The sequence below is a fragment of the Bombina bombina genome, chromosome 7 (assembly GCF_027579735.1).
Source record: "Bombina bombina isolate aBomBom1 chromosome 7, aBomBom1.pri, whole genome shotgun sequence".
In the NCBI taxonomy this organism is placed as follows: Eukaryota; Metazoa; Chordata; class Amphibia; order Anura; family Bombinatoridae; genus Bombina; species Bombina bombina.
Genome location: NC_069505.1, coordinates 444,925,923 through 444,944,741, shown reverse-complemented (window position 1 = coordinate 444,944,741; position 18,819 = coordinate 444,925,923). Strand labels below are relative to the sequence as shown.

Genomic DNA, 18,819 nt, shown 5'->3' with positions numbered 1-18,819 from the left:
TGGTGGTTATGATTTTTGTATAAAGCACAATTATTCCAATTCCTTATTTTATATGCTTTCGCACTTTTTTATCACCCCACTTCTTGGCTATTCGTTAAACTGAATTGTGGGTGTGGTGAGGGGTGTATTTATAGGCATTTTGAGGTTTGGGAAACTTTGCCCCTCCTGGTAGGAATGTATATCCCATACGTCACTAGGTCATGGACTCTTGCTAATATGAAAGAAATGAATTTATCAGGTAAGTTCTTACATAAATTATGTTTTTACTAATGGAAATATATTGTAAAAATGCTGCTACTTAAAACTGAAATGTCCCACATGCCCATTTCACTCCCCTCCGTATGATATGATGGACGTTCACAAAAACGCTCAGTGTTGATAGCTACTTGCTAAAAAGGGGATGTCCGTTCTTGCCCTAGGGAGTGACGTGTAGGAAAAAATGTTTGCACAATATTGAGACCAAACACCAGAGGTAAAAATACTTTACAATTTTATTTTTAAAATCCATTTTGTAAATCTGATGAACAGGAAACTGTTCATAAAATATTTCTGCATAAAATAAATACAACACACAGATATCCGCCCAGGCGGCAATAACGTTTTCCTGCGCACATCTGTCTATTGCTGAGATTATATAAAATAAATACAACACACAGATATCCGCCCAGGCTGCAATAATGTTTTCCTGTCTAAATAAAATCATTTGCCACATACAGTTACTCTCTTTCATAAAAAGGAATGGGAAATATCACAGACTCTGGAGTATCAGCTCTTGCCAAAGACCTGCTGCAGCTCGTGGATTTCCTTGGGACAGTCAACAGAAAGGATTATGGGTGATTGCTCTGTGATGACCACGTCGTCTTCAATTCGGATGCCCAGACCTCTGTATTTCATGGGAGTGGCTGAGTCATCATCCGGAATATAGATACCTAGCACACAAAGAGTTAATGATGCCATCTCTTCTCAATACCAACTGAGGCTACATAAATTAAAGGGCAGTAAAGTCAGATTTTAACTACTTTGCTATTATGTCATTTCCTTTGTTCTCTATGCTTTTCAACAAAGGATAGCAACACAGGTAGGCTCAGGAGCTGCTAACAAGTGACGGCACATATGACGTTATTACCCAGTTATTACCCAGTGTGTACAGCATTGCTACTCCTTCAAAGGATACTAAGAGAATGAAACAAACATAATAGAAATAAATTAGACAATTGTATGTTGTGTCTGAATCATAAAATAAACGTTTGATTTTAACTCCTTTGACTCAGCAGTGAACAAGTTAAATCTACTGCAGGATAAACCCGTTATAACCTTTTTCCTCTGTAAAATGATCATCAATTCCTGACCTCAGGTTACCCCCCCAGCCAAACATGTGACAAGTACAGACAATGGGGGATATTTATCAAAGGTCTAGCGGACCTCGCTGAAAGCAGAGAGCAATACGCTCACCGTATTCAGCATTGCACCAGCAACTCTTGTGAGCTGCTGGTGCAACGCCGCCCCCTGCAGATTCGCGGCCAATCAGCCGCCAGCAAGGAAATATCAATCAACCTGATCGGGTACAGAGCAGGCGGACCGGGTTATGGAGCAGCGGTCTTTAGACTTCATAACTGCTGTTTCTGGCCCTCAAGCTCCATCCGGAGGTGAGAAATGGGCCCCATAGTAAGTTCTAGTTCCCACCGGTATCAAACTCACAAAATGTAATTTCAAAGTGATCACTTAAAGGGACAGTCAACTCCAGAATGTTTGTTTAAAAAGATAGATAATCCCTTTATTACCCATTCCCCAGTTTTGCATAATCAACACTGTTATAATAATATATGTTTTACCTCTGTGATTACCCTGTATCTAAGCCTCTGCAGACTGCTCCTTATCTCAGTTATATTAATATACTTTTTAACTCTGCAGAGGCTTAGCTACAAGGTAATCACAGAGGTAAAAAGTATATTAATATAACTGAGATAAGGAGCAGTCTGCAGAGGGTTAGATACAGGGTAATCACAGAGGTAAAAAGTATATTAATATAACTGAGATAAGGAGCAGTCTGCAGAGGGTTAGATACAGGGTAATCACAGAGGTAAAAAGTATATTAATATAACTGAGATAAGGAGCAGTCTGCAGAGGCTTAGATACAGGGTTATCACAGAGGTAAAAAGTGTATTAATATAACTGAGATAAGGGGGCAGTTTGCAGAGGCTTAGCTACAAGGTAATCACAAACTGCCCCCTTATCTCAGTTATATTAATATACTTTTTACCTCTGTGATTACCCTGTATCTAATCCTCTGCAGACTGCTCCTTATCTCAGTTATATTAATATACTTTTTACCTCTGCGATTACCCTGTATCTAACCCTCTGCAGATAAAAGTGATAAAAGTAAATTGGAAAGTTGTTTAAATAGACTGTCATGATTCAGATAGGGCAGTAATTTTAAAGGGACAGTCAAGTTCAAAATAAACTAAGGTCTGCACACACAATAAATGTTTATATATGCAAAGTATATATCAATAATTAATGCTGCATTACATAAGGTCTACACACACACAATACATGTTTATATATAGATATATATATATATATATATACACAGTATATATCAGTAATTAAGTGCCGCATAACATAAGGTCTACACACACAATAAATGTTTATATATACACCAGTATATATCAGTAATTAAGTGCCGCATAACATAAGGTCTACACACACAATAAATGTTTATATATACACAGTATATATCAGTAATTAAGTGCCGCATTACGTAAGGTCTGCACACACAATAAAAGCAGCCTCAGCCAAGGCAAACTATCAAATGTAAAACATTCGAAAAATGTAAGCAGAGAGAACCAAGTTGCAGTCTTGCAAATCTGATCCACAGAAGCTTCAGTCTTGAAAACCCAAGAAGCAGATACAGCACTAGAGAAAACATAATTTATGCTTACCTGATAAATTTATTTCTCTTGTAGTGTATCCAGTCCACGGATCATCCATTACTTATGGGATATTCTCCTTCCCAACAGGAAGTTGCAAGAGGATCACCCACAGCAGAGCTGCTATATAGCTCCTCCCCTAACTGCCATATCCAGTCATTCGACCGAAACAAACAGAGAAAGGAGAAACCATAGGGTGCAGTGGTGACTGTAGTTTAATTAAATTTTAGACCTGCCTTAAAATGACAGGGCGGGCCGTGGACTGGATACACTACAAGAGAAATAAATTTATCAGGTAAGCATAAATTATGTTTTCTCTTGTTAAGTGTATCCAGTGCACGGATCATCCATTAATTATGGGATACCAATACCAAAGCTAAAGTACACGGATGATAGGAGGGACAAGGCAGGAACTTAAACGGAAGGAACCACTGCCTGAAGCACCTTTCTCCCAAAAACAGCCTCCGAAGAAGCAAAAGTGTCAAATTTGTAAAATTTTGAAAAAGTGTGAAGCGAAGACCAAGTCGCGGCCTTGCAAATCTGTTCAACAGAGGCCTCATTTTTAAAGGCCCAGGTGGAAGCCACAGCTCTAGTAGAATGAGCTGTAATTCTTTCAGGGGGCTGCTGTCCAGCAGTCTCATAGGCTAGGCGTATAATACTCCGAAGCCAAAAGGAAAGAGAGGTTGCCGAAGCTTTTTGACCTGTCCTCTGTCCAGAATAAACGACAAACAGGGAAGATGTTTGACGAAAATCTTTAGTAGCTTGTAAGTAAAACTTCAAGGCACGGACTACGTCCAGATTATGTAAAAGACGTTCCTTCTTTGAAGAAGGATTAGGACACAATGATGGAACAACAATCTCTTGATCGATATTCTTGTTAGAAACCACCTTAGGTAAAAACCCAGGTTTTGTACGCAGAACTACCTTATCTGCATGAAAAATCAGATAAGGAGAATCACATTGTAAGGCAAATAGTTCAGAGACTCTCCGAGCCGAGGAAATAGCCATCAAAAACAGAACTTTCCAAGATAAAAGCTTAATATCAATGGAATGAAGGGGTTCAAACGGAACTCCTTGAAGAACTTTAAGAACCAAGTTTATGCTCCATGGGGGAGCAACAGGTTTAAAACACAGGCTTAATTCTAACCAAAGCCTGACAAAATGTCTGGAACTTCTGCCAGACGCTTGTGCAAAAGAATAGACAGAGCAGAAATCTATCCCTTTAAGGAACTAGCTGATAATCCTTTGTCCAAACCCTCTTGGAGAAAGGACAATATCCTAGGAATCCTAACCTTACTCCATGAGTAATTCTTGGATTCACACCAGTAAAGATATGTACGCCATATCTTGTGATAGATTTTCCTGGTAACAGGCTTTCGTGCCTGTATTAAGGTATCAATGACTGACTCGGAGAAGCCACGCTTTGATAGAATCAAGCGTTCAATCTCCATGCAGTCAGCCTCAGAGAAATTAGATTTGGATGATTGAAAGGACCTTGTATTAGAAGGTCCTGTCTTAGAGGCAGAGTCCATGGTGGAAAGGATGACATGTCCACTAGGTCTGCATACCAGGTCCTGCGTGGCCACGCAGACGCTATTAGAATCACTGATGCTCTCTCCTGTTTGATTTTGGCAATCAGTCGAGGGAGCAGAGGAAACGGTGGAAACACATAAGCCAGGTAGAAGAACCAAGGCGCTACTAGAGCATCTATCAGCGTCGCTTCTGGGTCCCTGGACCTGGATCCGTAACAAGGAAGCTTGGCGTTCTGGCGAGACGCCATGAGATCCAACTCTGGTTTGCCCCAACGATGAATAAACTGAGCAAACACCTCCGGATGGAGTTCCCACTCCCCCGGGTGAAAAGTCTGACGACTTAGAAAATCCGCCTCCCAGTTCTCCACGCCTGGGATATGGATTGCTGACAGGTGGCAAGAGTGAGTCTCTGCCCAGCGAATTATTTTTGAGACTTCTAACATCGCTAGGGAACTCCTGGTTCCCCCTTGATGGTTGATGTAAGCCACAGTCGTGATATTGTCCGACTGAAATCTGATGAACCTCAGTGTTGCTAACTGAGGCCAAGCCAGAAGAGCATTGAATATTGCTCTTAACTCCAGAATATTTATCGGAAGGAGTTTCTCCTCCTGAGTCCACGATCCCTGTGCCTTCAGGGAGTTCCAGACTGCACCCCAACCTAGAAGGCTGGCATCTGTTGTTACAATTGTCCAATCTGGCCTGCAAAAGGTCATACCCTCGGACAGGTGGACCCGAGACAACCACCAGAGAAGAGAATCTCTGGTCTCTTGATCCAGATTTAGCAGAGGGGACAAATCTGTGTAATCCCCATTCCACTGACTTAGCATGCATAATTGCAGCGGTCTGAGATGTAGGCGCGCAAATGGCACTATGTCCATTGCCGCTACCATTAAGCCGATCACCTCCATACACTGAGCCACCGAAGGGCGCGGAATGGAATGAAGAATACGGCAAGCATTTAGAAGCTTTGATAACCTGGACTCCGTCAGGTAAATTTTCATCTCTACAGAATCTATAAGAGTCCCTAAGAAGGAGACTCTTGTGAGTGGGGATAGAGAACTCTTTTCCTTTCCACCCGTGCGATCTCAGAAATGCCAGAACTATCTCTGTATGAGACTTGGCAATTTGAAAGCTTGACGCCTGTATCAGGATGTCGTCTAGATACGGAGCCACCGCTATGCCTTGCGGTCTTAGAACCGCCAGAAGTGAGCCCAGAACCTTCGTAAAGATTCTCGGGGCTGTAGCCAACCCGAAGGGAAGAGCTACAAATTGGTAATGCCTGTCTAGAAAGGCAAACCTTAGGAACCGATGATGATCTTTGTGAATCGGTATGTGAAGGTAGGCATCCTTTAAGTCCACTGTGGTCATGTACTGACCCTCTTGGATCATGGGTAGGATGGTCCGAATAGTTTCCATTTTGAAAGATGGAACTCTGAGGAATTTGTTTAAGATCTTTAGATCCAAAATTGGTCTGAAGGTTCCCTCTTTTTTGGGAACCACAAACAGATTTGAATAAAAACCCTGTCCTTGTTCCGTCCGCGGAACTGGATGGATCACTCCCATTACTAGGAGGTCTTGCACACAGTGTAGGAATGCCTCTTTCTTTATCTGATTTGCAGATAACCTTGAAAGATGAAATCTCCCTTGTGGAGGGGAAGCTTTGAAGTCCAGAAGATATCCCTGAGATATGATCTCCAACGCCCAGGGATCCTGAACATCTCTTGCCCACGCCTGGGCGAAGAGAAAAAGTCTGCCCCCTACTAGATCCGTCGCCGGATAGGGGGCCGTTCCTTCATGCTGTCTTAGAGGCAGCAGCAGGCTTTCTGGCCTGCTTGCCTTTGTTCCAGGACTGGTTAGGTTTCCAGGCCTGCTTAGATTGAGCAAAAGTTCCCTCTTGTCTTGAAGCAGAGGAAGTTGATGCTGCACCTGCCTTGGAATTTCGAAAGGCACGAAAATTAGACTGTTTGGCCTTTGATTTGGCCCTGTCCTGAGGAAGGGTATGACCCTTACCTCCAGTAATGTCAGCAATAATTTCTTTCAAACCAGGCCCGAATAAGGTCTGCCCCTTGAAAGGAATGTTGAGTAATTTAGACTTTGAAGTCACATCAGCTGACCAGGATTTGAGCCATAGCGCCCTACGCGCCTGGATGGCGAATCCGGAATTCTTAGCCGTTAGTTTAGTCAAATGAACAATGGCATCAGAAACAAATGAGTTAGCTAGCTTAAGAGTTCTAAGCTTGTCAACAATTTCAGTCAATGGAGCTGTATGGATGGCCTCAAACCAGAATGCCGCCGCCGCCGCAGCAGTGACAGGCGCAATGCATGCAAGGGGCTGTAAAATAAAACCTTGTTGAATAAACATTTTCTTAAGGTAACCCTCCAATTTTTTATCCATTGGATCTGAAAAAGCACAACTGTCCTCAACCGGGATAGTGGTACGCTTTGCTAAAGTAGAAACTGCTCCCTCCACCTTAGGGACAGTCTGCCATAAGTCCCGTGTAGTGGCATCTATTGGAAACATTTTTCTAAATATAGGAGGTGGGGAAAAGGGCACACCGGGCCTATCCCACTCCTTACTAATAATTTCTGTAAGCCTTTTAGGTATTGGAAAAACATCAGTACTCACCGGCACTGCATAGTATTTATCCAGCCTACACAATTTCTCTGGCACTGCAATTGTGTCACAGTCATTCAGAGCAGCTAATACCTCCCCAAGCAATACACGGAGGTTCTCAAGCTTAAATTTAAAATTAGAAATCTCTGAATCAGGTCTCTCCGAATCAGAGACGTCACCCACAGACTGAAGCTCTCCGTCCTCAGGTTCTGCATATTGTGACGCAGTATCAGACATGGCTCTTACAGCATCTACGCGCTCTGTATCTCATCTAACCCCAGAGCTATCGCGCTTGCCTCTCAATTCAGGCAATCTGGATAATTCCTCTGACAGGGTATTATTCATGATTGCAGCCATGTCCTGCAAAGTAATCGCTATGGGCGTCCCTGATGTACTTGGCGCTATATTAGCGTGCGTCCCTTGAGCAGGAGGCGAAGGGTCCGACACATGGGGAGAGTTAGTCGGCATAACTTCCCCCTCGACAGACCCCTCTGGTGACAATTATTTTATAGATAAAGACTGATCTTTACTGTTTAAGGTGAAATCAATACATTTAGTACACATTCTCCTATGGGGCTCCACCATGGCTTTTAAACATAATGAACAAGTATCCTCTGTTTCAGACATGTTTGTAACGACTAGCAATGAGACTAGCAAGCTTGGAAAACACTTTAAAGCAAGTTAACAAGCAATATAAAAAAACGTTACTGTGCCTTTAAGAGAAACAAATTTTGACAAAATTTGAAATAACAGTGAAAAAAGGCAGTTACACTAACAAAATTTTTACAGTGTATGTAACAAGTCAGCAGAGCATTGCACCCACTTGCAAATGGATGATTAACCCCTTAATAACAAAAATAGAATAATAAATGACAAAAACGTTTTTTAAACACAGTCACAACAACTGCCACTGTCTACTGTGATTGTTACCCTCCTCAAACACGACTTTGAAGCCTTTTGAGCCCTTCAGAGATGTCCTGTATCATGCAGAGGGAAGCTGAATGTCTGTCAGTATTTTTAGCTGCACAGAAAAGCACTAAAATAGGCCCTTCCCACTCATATTGCAACAGTGGAAAGCTTCAGGAAACCGTCTCTAGGCAGAAATCAAACCAGCCATGTGGAAAAAAAACTAGGCCCCAATAAGTTTAGTCACCAAACATAAAACGTTTGCTGGCATGTTAATCGTTTTTATATATATTACATTTTTATAAGAGTATGCATCTCTATTAATAAGCCTGATACCAGTAGCTATCACTGCATTTAAGGCTTTACTTACATTAATCCGGTATAAGCAGCATTTTCTAGCAAATTCCATCCCTAGAAAAATATTAACTGCACATACCTTATTGCAGGAAAACCTGCACGCCATTCCCTCTCTGAAGTTACCTCACTCCTCAGAATATGTGAGAACAGCCATGGATCTTAGTTACTTCATAGAAAATGCAGGCAGATTCTTCTTCTAAATACTGCCTGAGATAAACAGCACACTCCGGTACCATTTAAAAATAACAAACTTTTGATTGAAGAAATAAACTAAGTATAAAACACCACTCTCCTCTTACGACCTCCATCTTTGTTGAGGGTTGCAAGAGAATGACTGGATATGGCAGTTAGGGGAGGAGCTATATAGCAGCTCTGCTGTGGGTGATCCTCTTGCAACTTCCTGTTGGGAAGGAGAATATCCCATAAGTAATGGATGATCCGTGGACTGGATACACTTAACAAGAGAAAAGAGCTGTAATTCTCTCAAGAGACTGCTGTCCAGCAGTCTCATAATCAAACTAATCACACTTACAACCAAAAGGAAAGAGTAGTTGTCCCAGAGAAACAAACAACCAAACAGAAAACTGGCTAAAATCCTCAGTCGCCTGTAGAAAGAAATTAAGAACCCGCACAACATTCAAGTTGTGCCACCAACGTTCCTTATGGTAAGACAGATTAGGACATAGACAAGGAACAACAATCTCCTTCATAATATCCACATCCAACACAAGTTAGGAAGAAAACCTAACAATACGAAGAACCAACATATCTGCAGAAGGATAAGATAAGGCAAAACACACTGCAAGCTGAGAGTTCCGAGACTATCCGAGCAGCAAAGATAATCTTCCTAGATAACACTTAATATCTACAGAATGTGCCACAAACCACAAAAACAAGGTTAATGCTCCAATGGGGAGCAACCAACATCAAGGACAGGCCTGATTCTAGCCAGGCCTGACACAAGATTGTACATCTGGCACAACCGCCAGATGCATAAGTAGCCAAAAAGACAAAGCAGAATCTGACCCCTCAGTGTACTGACTGCCTCCAGACATCCTAGAGACCGGACAGATTTATAGGATCCTGACTCCACTCCAAAAGAACCCTTGGATACACACCAATAAAGAAAAATACGCCATATTCTATGGCAATTCTTCTAGAGAAAGGAAGGCAAGCCTGAGTCATGGTCTCAATGACTGACTCTGAATCCCACGCTAACACAAAACCAAGTGTTCAAACTTCAAGTAGGCAGCATCAGGGAAACAAGATGAAGAAAGGGATCCTGACCCAGAAAGCCATCCTCAGGTGCAGTCGCCAAAGAGAAGATACAACGTTACCCATAGGTCTGCATACCAGATCCTGCAGGGTCACGTAGAGGCTATGAGAATCCCCGCCGCTCACTCCTGTTGAATACGAGCAATGACTCACGGAGGGGAAGCAAACGGAGAAAACAACAGGTATGCCAGACTGAATCCAAGAAAAAAAATGCCAGAACATCAATCAAGGCGGTCAGTGGATCACTTGACCGTAACCGTCCCTTGGAAACTTGGCGTTCTGCCGAAACGTCCTAAGAGGTCACTCCGGACTCCCCATTTGAAGATTTACCTAGAAACTGTCAACCTCTGGACTACATACATCAATTGTGAGCTTCCGCGCACTGAACAATCCAAGTCACCTTTAATACGGCTAAGGAACCCCAAGTTCCTCCCTGATGGATGATCTAAACCAAGAGGTGATATAGTCCGACTGGAACCAAGCTAAGAACAACTGTTGCCAAGAGGCCAGGCTATCAGAGCATTGAAATTGTTCTGTACTCCAAACGTTAAAGAGAAGAGCAGACACTCCTGAGTCCATTATTTTAATAAAACCCAGACAGCATACCAGCCCAGCAGGTTGGCATCCGTGGATACATCACCCAGGAATATCTCCAGAAGCACGCGCCCTGAGATAGATATTCCTAAAAAAAACTACTGTAAAGAGACCCTTGTTGACTGACCTATATCTATTCTTTGAGACAGATCCGAATGTCTTCCATCTTATGGAAAATAGCAAAAGGAATAAAGACCATGGAAACCATAAGACCAATTCCCTCCTATATCGATTTGCTTAAAAAAGGAAGTAAATGCAGCTGCAGATAGATACTAACTCCCAACCTACTTGTTGTAAAAGGCTAAGCCATCTACCGGACAACTAGAGCTTGCTGTAGGCTAGACAGACTGCAGAGAGGAAAAGGAATAAATCCTTGATTTTGACCTCTGTCAGAAACCTTTTCTAAATACAGAGTCTAAAAAGTCCACCCATGAAGATGGAACACGGAAGACTTCTCCAGGTTCATTTCCCATCCATGGGAACATAGATTGGACAAAATCTCTTGAAAAAGAGAGAGTTCGAAGGAAGGATGACACCTGAACCATCTATAGTCCAGAAGATGTATTACCCCAGGACCTAAAGGTCTTTCTCAGCTGCTGAATCAATAAACTAGCGAAGATCCCAAAACATGGGAACAATAAACACACATCCCTCCGGTCTATGTTCTTACAAACAGACCCAGAACCAAAAGAGAATGGATATTATTTTGAAGGTAAGCACCAGAGATACTTGAAATAAAAACCCAGTTCCCGTTCCCAGACAGGGGCTGAAACTCTCCCCAGGAAAGAACGTCCTGAACCCTGTTTCAAGGAAGAGTCTCATCATACCTGAATCGCAGATACTCTAGAAAGAGAAATCTGCCTCAGAGAAAAAAAAATCTGAGACTGGTCTAAAAGACATGACCCCTGATGAAACAGGAAAAAGGAAAAAATTCCTTTAGTCTTACTCACTTGACAAGTGACAGCAAAAACTCTTTTCGCCCGCAAGTCAGAGAATAATACCATCAGACCAGGTCCAAACAAGGACTCATCCTTAAAGGGACAGTCAAGTCCAAAAAAACTCATGTTTTAAATAAGGCATACAATTTTAAACAACTTCCCAATTTACTTTTATCACCAATTTTGCTTTGTTCTCTTGGTATTCTTAGTTGAAAGCTAAAACTAGGAGGTTCATATGCTAATTTCTTAGACCTTGAAGACTGCCTCTAATCTGAATACATTTTGACCACTAGAGGGCATTAGTTCACATGTTTCATATAGATAACATTGAGCTCATGCACGTAAAGTGACCTAGGACTGAGCACTGATTGGCTAAACTGCGTGTCTGTCAAAAGAACTGAAATAAGGGGGCAGTCAGCAGAAGCTTAGATACAAGATAATTAGAGGTAAAACGTGCATTATAACTGTGTTGGTTATGCAAAACTGGGGAATGGGTAATAAAGGGATTATTATTCTTTTTAAACGACAAAAATTCTGGTGTTGACTGTCCCTTTAAAAAGGGAAACGCCAGAAGCGTGGATTTGGAGGAATCCTAAAAATGTAATCTGCCATAGCAGAACTATAAGGCCTAGACTATACAACTAAGCCACAAGTAGGCTTCTCAGTTGAACAGCTGTAATGCCCGGCAGGCTAGGACTGCACTTCCCCCTTATCGAAGACTGACTGGGAATCCCAGAGGACTTGGACTGCTCCTACTTGGAGGATAAAGGGGGAGACTCCTGTGCTACAAGGAACAAAACAGCAGCAACAGAAAGAAAGTATCGGCCTAACAGTCTTTCTAACATTGATCTCCTCATGGAGTCCACCAAAATGGAATCCGACAAGACGTCGCACCAAAAGGAGGGCAGACTTGTCCATAAAATTTTTTTGTAAATGTACAGCTATCCTTATTAAGTATTTAAGTTCTCTTAACCAGAATATCAATGGCCTCTACTACCTTAAGCACCATGATATTTAAAGAAGACAGGTTATTACGGAGATGCACATGAAGAAAAATGGATGCATAATTTCCTTTAGTCCTACTTGAATTACACTGAAAATCTGGGAAAATATGCGATTGCGACTGACAAAATTAAAAACAAGGGATAATCTTAAAAATAATCCCTCACACACACACTGAAAATAGTCTCCATAGAGAAAAACGATCAATAAGGAGGAAGGCAGCTGTCAGCTCTGTTCTGTTCTCATGCTGGATAGCGGGTCAGAGAAGGAAATCAAGTACTTAACCTCAAAAATGGTGCCGCTCCGTAAAGGTCGGCACAGCAAGAACATAATGCCGTCGACCATCTCCCTTAAACTGAAGCATTTTGTAGGTCTTAGAAGGGAAACTTGAGCATGACAAAATATTAACAGAGCTGGGGAATCCCTGCATATACACCACTACGTTTGCAAATGGCATCAATCACAATCACCCAACAGTCCCTGTATCATCGTTACTAGAAGATACAATGGCCCCAATATATAAAAAATTAGCCCAAGGTAGTTAACTCCTCCCTCTTTGTGAATGAGGATAACAGTCTCCATGTCTATGCATAATGTGCCTGCCACTGCCGAAATCATCCCATTAAAAGCAGAGGGTCCTTAACCCCTTCAGTGCCAGCCTTCTAGCCCCAGAAGAACAGAAGGCACTTACCTGCATTCTAGTCGTCCGGCAGTCAAAGTTTGAGAGGATGCTGCTCCTTAGAGACCTGTGTAAAAAGAATGTCAGAGTAAGCCTACTCAGGCTTTCTATACTAGGGAAGCAACATGTTAGGGAAACGCAGCAAAGCACAATTACAAGTTCCTAACTGCTTTAAAGCCACCACAACCCTGCTGAAGAGACTAACGTGGAGTACAGCTAGACCCAAATTGTGATGGAAGATCAGAGCAATCCTGCCTTGTCTTTAAAATAAAAAAAATCTTTATAGAAGAATCTTAATCAGGACACCTCATTACTTCACCTCCTCCTTGCACTAGAGGCAAAGAGAATGACTGGGGGTTGTGGGAAGGGAAGTGATACTTAACAGCTCTGCTGTGGTGCTCTTTGCCTCCCTTCGGCTGGCCAGGAGTGATATACCCAACAGTAATTGATGATGATCCGTGGACTCACCGTGTCATTAGAAAGAAATAACCCTTAACGCGTGCTAAAAAAACTGCAAACATATGGAGCAAGTAGCTGAAGCCGGTTTCAAAACCTTCCACTTGCTAGGCAACTAAACTAACCATCAGGCTACTACAGTTTGCCACTGAGTGAGGCAGGATGACTGAAGAACAGTCAGGCACAGCTGAACTCTTGACCTTCAGGATACCAGGCAGAATATATCTTGTGAGGAAAAAATTCCAGCACAAAATAAAGTATACTGGAGATATTTAAAATAAGAATATCAGGTAAAAACAAAGATCCCAAGAGAGATAAGCAAATCATTAGAGAATAATAACAACCACCGTAATATATATACAAAATTACAAGCTGAAAATCTCCACACTTTTGTTCTCAGATCTCTCCCATAACACTCATAAAACAAAGAAAATAAACATATTAGGGTCTAACAAAATTACCCATATAAAATGTATTCCACCTTAAGGAAATACATGCTGCCATAGGCATTAGAAGAGAATCTCCTCATAAGAGAAAAAGATCGGATAAAAATATAATTATGCACCTATGTGAATATGTATTTTAAATAAAACAAATAAAAGCTGCAACAAACCAAAAACTGAAAAACTTCTTCTAAAGAAGAGATCCTGAAAATGCCTTGATGTAAGCATGAAATTAAACACGTAGGTTCTAAGCAGACACCTGCAAAAAACTAAATTTATGCTTACCTGATAAATTTCTTCATCAATTACTAGTGGGAATATCACTCCTGGCCAGCAGGAGGCAATAATGAGCACCACAGTAAAGCTGTTAAGTGTCACTTCCCTACCCATAATCCCCAGTCATTCGACCGAAGGGAAATGGAAAAAGGAATAACACAAAGGTGTAGCGGTGCCTGAGGTTTATTAAAAAAAAAAAAAAAAAAGACTATTTAATTAAAGGGAGGAGTCATGGACTCTCCATATCCGTAAAGAAAGAAATTTATCAGGTAAGCATACATTTTGTTTTCTTTCCTAAGATATGGAGAGTCCACAACGTCATCAATTACTAGTGGGAACCAATACCCAAGCTAGAGGACACTGATGATTAGGGAGGGACAAGACAGGTAACCTAAACAGAAGGCACCACCGCTTAAAGAACATTTCTCCCAAAAGAAGCCTCAGTCGAGGCAAAAGTATCAAATTTGTAGAACTTTGAAAAAGTATGCAGAGAGGACCAAGTTGCATCCTTGCAAATCTGTTCCACAGAAGCTTCATTTTTGAAAGCCCAAGAAGAGGAGAAAGCCCTAGTGGAATGAGCTGTAACTCTCTGAGGAGGCTGCTGACCAGCAGTCTCCTAAGCAAAACGAATCATACTTCTCAACCAGAGGGAAAGAGAAGTAGAAGTAGCCTTCTGACCCTTACGCTTTCCTGAGAAACAAACAAACAGGGCAGAAGACTGGCAAAACCCCTTAGTTGCCTGTAGGTAGAATTTTAACGCACGTACAACATCCAAGTTGTGCAACAAGCGTTCAATATGAGAAGAAGGATTGGGACAGAAGGAACAACAATTTCCTGATTAATATTTCTACCCAAAATCACTTTTGAAGAAAACCAAACTTAGTACGAAGAACCGCCTTATCAGCATGAAAGATAAGGTAAGGTGAATCACACTGCAAAGCTGAGAGTTCTGAAACTCTCCTAGCAGAAGAGATAGCAATAAGAAACAAGACCTTCCAAGATAACAACTTAATATCTATGGAATGCAATGGCTCAAACGGAGCCTGCTGCAAAACTTTAAGAACAAGGTTAGGACTTCAAGGAGGAGCAACAGACTTAAAAACAAACCTGATCCTCACCAGGGCCTGACAAAAAGATTTAACGTCTGGCACATCCGCCAGACGATTATGCAACAAAATAGATAATGCAGAAATCTGCCTCTTCAAAGTACTGTCTGACTAACCCTTCTCCAGACCATCCTGAAGAAAAGACAAAATCCTAGGAATCCTGACCCTACTCCAAGAGTAGCCCTTGGATTCACACCAATACAGGTATTTACACCATACCCTATGGTAAATCTTTCTAGTAACAGGCTTGCGAGCCTGAATCATGGTCTTATTGACGGACTCCACGCTTATACAAAACTAAGATTTCAATCTCCAAGCAGTCAGCTTCAGAGAAACTAGATTTGCATGAAGGAAGGGACCCTGAGTTAGGACCTTCTTCAGAGGCAACCTCCAATGTGGAAGATATGACATCTTCACTAGGTCTGCATACCAGATCCTGCGAGGCCATACAGGAGCTATTAGAATTACAGATGCTCTCTCCTGCTTGATACGAGCAAAGACTCATGGAAGGAGCGCCATCGGAGGAAACAGGTATGCTAACCTAAAAATGCCAAGGAACCGCCGAAGCATCTATCAGGGCGCCTTGCGGATCTCTTGACCTTGAACTGTACCTTGGATATTTTTTTGCGTTCTGCCGAGACGCCATCCGATTTAATTCTGGGACCCCCCATTTGAGGATTATCCTGGAAAACACCTCCCGATGGAGAGCCCACTCCCCGGGATGAAAAGTCTGTCTGCTCAGGAAATCCTCTTCCCAGTTGTCCACTCCTGGAATGTGGAAGGCAGATAGACAACAATTGTGAGCTTCCGCCCACTGGACAATCCGAGCCACCTCCTTCATGGCTAAGGAAATCAGAGTTCCTCCCTGGTGGTTGATGTAAGCCACTGAGGTGATGTTGTCCGACTGGAATCTGATAAACCTGGCTAAAGGACAACTGAGGCCATGCCATTTGAGCATTGTAAATCGCTCTCAACTCCAAAATGTTTATGAGGAGAGCAGACTCCTCCCGAGTCCATAGTCCCTGCGCCTTTAACGAGTCCCAGACTGCTCCACAGCCCAGCAGGCTGGTGTCCGTGGTCACAATCACCCAGGAAGCATGTGCCCTGAGACAGATGTTCCTGAGAAAGCCACCACAGGAGTCTCTTGCCAACTGATCTGAGACAGATCCGAATGGTCTCCATTCCATTGTCTGAGCGTGCATAACTGCAGAGCTCTCAAAAGGAATCAAACAAAGTGAATGATGTCCATGGAAGAGACCATAAGACCAATTACCTCCATACACTGATGGCCGAACAGTAGACTGAAGAAAGAGGCAAGAGAAGAGAATTTTTGATTTTCTAACCTCCGTCAGAAAAATTTTCATAGATAGGGAATCTATTATGGTCCCCCCAAAAAACACCCTTTTAGCTGGAACAAGGGAACTCTTTCCCAGATTCACTTTACATCCATGGGAACGTAGAAAAGACAACAAGAGAGTTTGCTTGTTGAAAAGATTGTGCCTGAACAAAGATGTCGTCCAGATAGGGTGCCACTGCAATTCCCAGAGACCTGATCACTGCCAAGAGAGCCCCCAGAACCTTTGAGAACATTCTGAAAGCTGTGGCAAGGCCAAACGGAAGAGCCACAAACTGAAAGTGTTTGTCTAGGAAGGCGAATCTCAGGAACTTATGATGATCCCTGTTAATGGGAACATGAAGATATGCATCCTTCAGGTCTATGGTCGTCATGAACTGACCCTCTTGGACCAAGGGAAAAATGGAACGAATGGTTTCCATTTTAAAGGATGGTACCCTGAGAAACTTGTTGAGACACTTTAGGTCTAGAATAGGACGAAAAGTTCCCTCCTTTTTGGGAACCATGAACAGATCTGAATAGAATCCTAGACCCTGTTCCTTTACATGAACTGGAACTATCACTCCCAGGGAAGAAAGGTCCCGAACGCAATTCCAGAATGCCTCTTTATCTGGTCTGCAGATAATATTGAGAGGTGGAACCTGCCCCTGGGAGGAAAAGCTTGGAATTCTATTTTGTAACCTTGAGATACTATGTCCACAGCCCAGGAATCTGGGACATCTCGTATCCATGCTTGATAAAACAGAGAAAGTCTCCCCCCCCCACTTGATCCGATCCCGGATCGGGGGCAAACCCTTCATGCCGATTTAGTCTCAGCTGCGGGTTTCTTTGATTGCTTCCCCTTGTTCCAAGACTGATTGGGTTTCCAAGAAGACTTGGACTGTTCCTTCCTGGAAGAGGAAAAGGAAGACTTTCCTTTGAAGTTAAGAAAGGAATGAAAAAGGAAATTTATGCTTACCTGATAAATTGATTTCTTCTACGATACGACGAGTCCACAGATTCATCCTTACTTGTGGGATATTATCCTCCTAACAGGAAGTGGCAAAGAGCACCACAGCAGAGCTGTATATATAGCTCCTCCCTTCTCTCCACCCCAGTCATTCGACCAAAGGTATAGGAAGAGAAAAGGACAGGGCGGGCCGTGGACTCGTCGTATTGTAGAAGAAATCAATTTATCAGGTAAGCATAAACTTCCTTTTCTTCTACAAGATACGACGAGTCCACGGATTCATCCTTACTTGTGGGATACAATACCAAAGCAACAGGACACGGATGAACGGGAGGGACAAGACAGATACCTAAACGGAAGGCATCACTGCTTGAAGAACCTTTCTCCCAAAAATAGCCTCAGAAGAAGCAAAAGTATCAAATTTGGAAAATTTGGAAAAAGTATGAAGTAAGTCGCAGCCTTACAAATCTGTTCAACAGAAGCATCGTTCTTAAAAGCCCATGTGGAAGCCACAGCTCTAGTGGAATGAGCCGTAATCTTTTCAGGAGGCTGCTGTCCAGCAGTCTCGTATGCCAGGCGGATGATGCTTTTCAGCCAAAAAGAAAAAGGTACCTGTAGCTTTTTGACCCCTACGCTTTCCAGAATAAACAATGAATAAAGAAGATGCTTGACGGAAATCCTTGGTCGCTTGTAAATAAAACTTCAAGGCACGAACCACGTCCAAGTTATGTAACAGACGTTCCTTCTTAGAAGGATTAGGACACAAAGAAGGAACAACAATTTCCTGATTAATATTCTTATTTGAAACAACCTTAGGAAGGAATCCAGGTTTAGTACGCAAAACCACCTTATCAGAATGGAATATGAGATAAGGCGAATCATATTGTAACGCAGAAAGCTCAGAAACTCTTCGAGCAGAAGAGATAGCAACTAAAAACAAAACTTTCCAAGATAACAGTTTAACATCTATGGAATGCATGGGTTCAAACGGAACCCTTTGAAGAAACTAAATTCAAACTCCATGGCGGAGCAATAGGTTTAAACACAGGCTTGATTCTGATTAAAGGGACATTATACACTCATTTTTTCTTTGCATAAATGTTTTGTAGATGATCTATTTATATAGCCCATAAAGGTTTTTTTTTAAAATAAATGTATAGTTTTGCTTATTTTTAAATAACATTGCTCTGATTTTCAGACTCCTAACCAAGCCCCAAAGTTTTATGTGAATACTGTCAGCTACCTTCTCCAGCTTGCTCCTGTTTGTGTAAAAGGTCTTTTCATATGCAAAAGAAGGGGGAGGGGGGGAGTGTCTTATTTGCCACTTGCAGTGGGCTTTCCAGCTACCTTTTCAACAGAGCCAAACTGACAGCTTCTAAGTAAGTTTTTAAACAGTTTTATACTGGAT

General features: G+C 42.2%; 1 protein-coding gene across 1 annotated transcript in view; it reads right to left on the bottom strand.

Annotated features, from left to right (window-relative positions):
• Window positions 1–473: 473 nt before the first annotated feature.
• XPNPEP3 (X-prolyl aminopeptidase 3) overlaps window positions 474–18,819 on the bottom strand; it is a 289,754-nt gene continuing 271,408 nt past the window's right edge. Inside the window, exon 10 of the mRNA XM_053721392.1 lies at window positions 474–929. Within this exon, the coding sequence (XP_053577367.1) occupies window positions 766–929 (164 nt within the window). The 3' untranslated portion in view covers window positions 474–765. The remainder of the gene's footprint in view (window positions 930–18,819) is intronic.